General features: G+C 41.3%; 1 protein-coding gene across 3 annotated transcripts in view; it reads right to left on the minus strand.

Annotated features, from left to right (window-relative positions):
• LOC135476782 (uncharacterized) overlaps window positions 1-5,000 on the minus strand; it is a 17,390-nt gene that overhangs the window by 3,873 nt on the left and 8,517 nt on the right. For all 3 annotated transcript variants that reach the window (XM_064756912.1, XM_064756914.1, XM_064756913.1), the window contains 3 exons: window positions 3,223-3,383; window positions 2,288-2,659; window positions 1,580-1,745 (listed from right to left, as the gene is read on the minus strand). In XM_064756912.1, coding sequence (XP_064612982.1) covers window positions 1,580-1,745; window positions 2,288-2,659; window positions 3,223-3,383 — 699 coding nt within the window. The remainder of the gene's footprint in view (window positions 1-1,579; window positions 1,746-2,287; window positions 2,660-3,222; window positions 3,384-5,000) is intronic.

A 5,000-nucleotide genomic window follows, 5' to 3' on the forward strand; every position in this document is an offset into this window, starting at 1 on the left:
TCGAGGATCCCCTGCAGTTCTTCCAAGGCAATGCGGGACCGTGGGTACTTGGGCCGCACACCTAGGAGCGCCTCAAACTCCTCCCGAAGTGCTCTGGCCTTTTGATGGTGCTTCATGGTACGCGCGATATCTGCGTTACACTAATAACATCAACTCTCGAATTGTAAATTTCGATAGCCGCCAGCCGTTTGAACTCATGTAAGAAAGCCTTGAGCCTCCGTTGCCTTTCACACGTGTGGACCCTATTATATCCGCAGGCCATGAAAAGCCGAAATCGGTTTTTAACACCCCGACCACAGCTAATACATGGCTTGGTGCTAAGACCCTTACGCAGACGGTTTAGGTGAACCACGCAGTACTCCCCCAGACAACTCTTACCACAGAGCTCCGTGAAGCCGATGGGTAGCCACCGGCAATTATTGTAACCCCTTGCATGTTGTTGTTGTATACACAATTGGTGTAGAAGCATATCTGAGCAATGGGTATGTCTAATAGAACCCCAGAAGCTGGGAAAGGGGGGCTGGGGGCCTCTATTTGTTATGGGAAGGGCCCCAAGGGCGGTGGGCGTGCGCCAGAACCTATACTCTGTATACTACTTACATTTCTACGTGACGCAACAATAAGACACAACGTCATACATACAGAGGTCTGACGTACCCAGGTCAACTGCAATGGAATAAGTTTGCCGTTGATTGGTATAAAATGCACGACCTCTACAGAGGGAGGGAAAGAGAACGGCAGCATAAAATATATCGTCACATTTTCTTTATTTTTTGGGGTAGAATAGACGGTATTACCGGCCACGATAGCACAGTTTGTAGAGCGTCCGTTTCGGGAGGCGGTAGATCCAGGGTAAATCCTGGGTCGGGTCTCATCTAAGACCTTAAAATTGGAAGTTTAACTTCCTGGCTTGAAAGCGTAAAGAAGATGCATATGACTGAAAAATTGTTAAATACGACCTAAAATCAAATCAAAAAAATTTGTCAAATCCCTCGAAAGCTGTGCATTCTCGGGATTTGACTTGGTACGAAACAAGGTACCAAGACGAAGGTGTTAAACCCTTAAACAAACACCGCTACGGTGGTATTAAACATTTAAGCAATCATTCAGTCATTTGAAAGGTTGTAATCTCTAATACATATTTAAGTTTTAGTTGTTGTTTCATGGCCTACATGTATTCAAGGCTGTTCCACTTATAAGACAGTTATTATGCTTTTGGGTGGTCCCCTGATTTAATCAACGACCTTTGTCAGGTACAAGATTAACGCGGGACACCCCTCATCAGTCAGGGTACAATAGATAAGTTTCGAGTTGGAACTCTTGGATACAGAACTACTGTGTCGTGTAACTTGAGAAAAATAGTCGGCAACCTTTGTTGACATTAACTTACCCATCACATGTATCACCCTTTTCCAGTGGCACAAATTAACGAACATTCACATTCTCAATTTTTCGCATCATTCGACTACTCTAAATTGCTTTTTACGAAACTTTTCAGGAGCCAATATTATTCTCATCATTAAGTCATCACACGATGAGTTAGGTCGCACCTGAGTTTGCAGTGAAGGCGTTTACTTACCAACCAGTGGGATAGCTACAAATTTTCTCAGCGATCCCATACTGGTCTCAACGAGTGCAGTGTTCTTTGCGTCAAACTCTGCGCACGTTTCCATGGCTACCCCAAACGTATCCCTCAAAGGCCATCCACTTCGACTTTCACAAAAAGAGGCAGAGAGCACCAGAATCTAAACGTCAAATAAAAATTATACTTAATTTCCCCATGTGAGAGATATATTAGCTGCGCCTAAGCATCTGTAAAACTTGGTCGTTCTGTCCGTCCGTCCGTCCGTCCGTCAGTGTGTCAGTCGGTCGTTCATTTTTTATTTATTTATTTGTACATTGTTTTATTTGATCATCGTACTTACGGCGAGAATTTTGGTGAGAGGAAACCAGGCAGAATGGTTGTGAAGTCTACAACGATGCACAGGTTGCTGTTAGGCATTTCCACGTACGACCGGAGAAGAAGCACGGATGAACCGGACATCAGTCAAGATTTCAGGTCTATGGTTATATACTGTCAAATGGGATTCAGCGAGTGAATGGTTTACCAAAGCCCATGGCGTTTAACATTATGAATTAGAATGGGTATTCAAACTGCATTTTCTTTACAATAATATGGACCTCCAACACATTGCTTTGTGGATCCTGAAAGCTGCATGAATACAAGTTACAATTTACAGGAAAGAGACTATAGAAACCAAAGCAAAACAGAAGAGTGTCAATTCACCTGAGGTTGTGAGGTCCCCGACTCTGAACAGGCCTTCAGCTTCTGGAAGAATGGCATTATTTTCTTGTAAACATGTCTATCTTGAACAAAGTAATCTTCTCCAAGCTCTAGTATCACAAGAGAGAAATCGCCGAAGCCAGCTGTTCTTTCCCTTAACGCATTGTGGAAGGTCTCTCCAATCATGATCGCCAGACTGCAGTGTTGCAGGATTTCATCCAGGCTTCGGCTGACCGATCTTGATCCTTGGATGACAGTGGTAGTTACATTTGTCAGGAAGGTATTACACTGTTTCTCCAGATGTGGCATTCTAGCCTCGCCTCTGCATATGTAAACCACTTTACCACGAGATGTGCCCACTGATGACAAGTGTTCCTGTAATAGTTACACCGCCGAAATATATTCATCACGTGAGTAATCTATGATTTATTTATTTATTTATTTATTTTAGGTGTCTCCGTGGTCAAGGTGGTTAGCACGCCAGCGCGGCGCCTTGACCCAAGAGCCTCTCACCAGCGTAGTGGCTGTAAGTTTAAGTCCAGCTCATGCTGACTTCCTCTCCGGTGGTATGTGGGAATGTCCTCCAGCGACCTGCGGATTGCAGTGGGTTTTCCCCGGGTTCTGCGCGTTTTCTTCCCACCGTAATGATGATCGCCGCTGTATACGTGAAATATTCTTGAGTACGGCGTAAAACACCAATACAAAAAAATAAAATAATCAATCAGACAAACTGACATAGTTCATACTGCTGTTATTTGCTCAAGAGAAGAACCTGTTGTTTAAGTGCTTTGTTATCCTCTAAGATATTCGTTTTCTATTTAACGGCGTGTGACTATATACTACGGCACACACAATATGTTATTTTGAATTTTAAGTTTGAAACTGGAGTCCAGAAAAAAGTCCAGACATACATGAGGTTAAGAAAATATGATAACAACCTGGATAAATTTGAGCGCGGCAACAGTTTTGCCACTTTTTCTTGGACCCATTAGAAAGGTGTTTTGACCCGTGGACAGAGATTCGAACCACTCCCGCTGGTACTCCCGGAGTATTATTGAACTGTCACTTGAGGTGGAATCCAAAGTGTCCTCTTCGCTATCTGTACAGTTCAAGAAAGCATACAAGTATACAAGTACAAAGCGCAAAGAGTTCGCCTTGGCCAAGTCAATGTGGTGTTGAGAGGTATATAGAGGCTACATGGGATTTTTGGCAAAATTGGGCAAATTTTGGCTATCATTTTAGAACAGCTCAAAAAATTACCTTTAACATAATATCAGCGTTTGTCTGTGCATTTGTTAGCGTTCATAGTCAGTCATTTTCAAAAAATTGATACCGCAGGTCACAATTTAAAAATTTCAAACTTTAGAACCGTTTTACCACTATAAATTCAATAGGCACGAGTCTGATATTTTCTGCAGGCAATAAATGAAGCTCTTCTAGGTAAATACAGAAAATGTGATTTGATTAGCGAATGTGGATTTCTTGCCTGTATCTTAAAGTGCACTAATTAATGAGACAAAGACGACGGTTTATGCCATACGCTACAAACAAAGAAAATGCCAAATAACGATGTAGGCCAACATATTAGATGAAAGACAACTAAATACTGTCCAAGAAAATAGTTCGGTTTATTTTTTTTAGAAATTTTTTTTACCCAGCACAATGGTTTGAAAATTTCAGATTCTACAGTGGTTGTAGTGAACCAGAGGCTATCAGTGAGGTCACAAAGCTTCAAGGTGAATTCGGCGAACGTATTTATAAATATATATGTATACGAGATTTAGCAGTCTATGTATGGAGTGGCAAAACCCTGATGTGACGTCACTGATTCCACTATTGTCAGAAAACGTCACCTTGGAATTCAACTTTAAAATGCATTTTATCAGGTTGAACAAATTCTGAACACAACATTCGCCTCAGCAAATGCATGCATTTGTTTGAAATGTATAAAAGAATACCAGCAGCATTGAGGTGAGTGTAACCCCTGATGGCAATCTTCACTGGTGTTGATGATAGGTATGTGGTTACCATGACAACCGCACAAGTGCACAAATATGTCCACCACAAATGAAAACTTTATGTGGAAAACAGTTGTAGCCCCGACACGAAATCATTTCTATTTATGTAGTATATACAAAGAAATTGGCTATCTGGTTACCATGACAATCGCGAAAATAGACAAATGTGAGTCGCGACACATCGTCATCTGTGTATCTACAAATCCGACTAAAATTAAAACTCTGTGAGGCAAACTCTTGGAGTGATAGCCCAGACACCAAATCATTTCTATTTACATGATACGTATAGGGAAAATGGCAATCTGGTAACCACGACAACCGCACAAGTGTACATATGTGAGTCACGACACATCGTCATCTGTTTATGTATGTATCCATCAAAAATTAGAATTCTATATGGAAAACAGTTGGAGTCATAGCCCGGACACGAATACGGACGGACAGACGAACAAAACATAACATAACATATAACATCGCTATAGCATAATACGCTCCGCCAAATAGAGGGGGCGTATGGAAAAAATGCTACTATTTCATGGACAGTGTTTAAATCTTTTTTTCATCTGAAATATACTTGGTGTTTTCTTTGCCTTTAAATTAATTATTTTGAAGAAGAGAAGACAAGGTAACTTACCGACCGATTTACTGATAGATTACCGCAATACTCAAGGTTTTTCACAGTTACATGATGGTGTGAA

This window comes from Liolophura sinensis, chromosome 10 (assembly GCF_032854445.1).
Source record: "Liolophura sinensis isolate JHLJ2023 chromosome 10, CUHK_Ljap_v2, whole genome shotgun sequence".
NCBI lineage: Eukaryota > Metazoa > Mollusca > Polyplacophora > Chitonida > Chitonidae > Liolophura > Liolophura sinensis.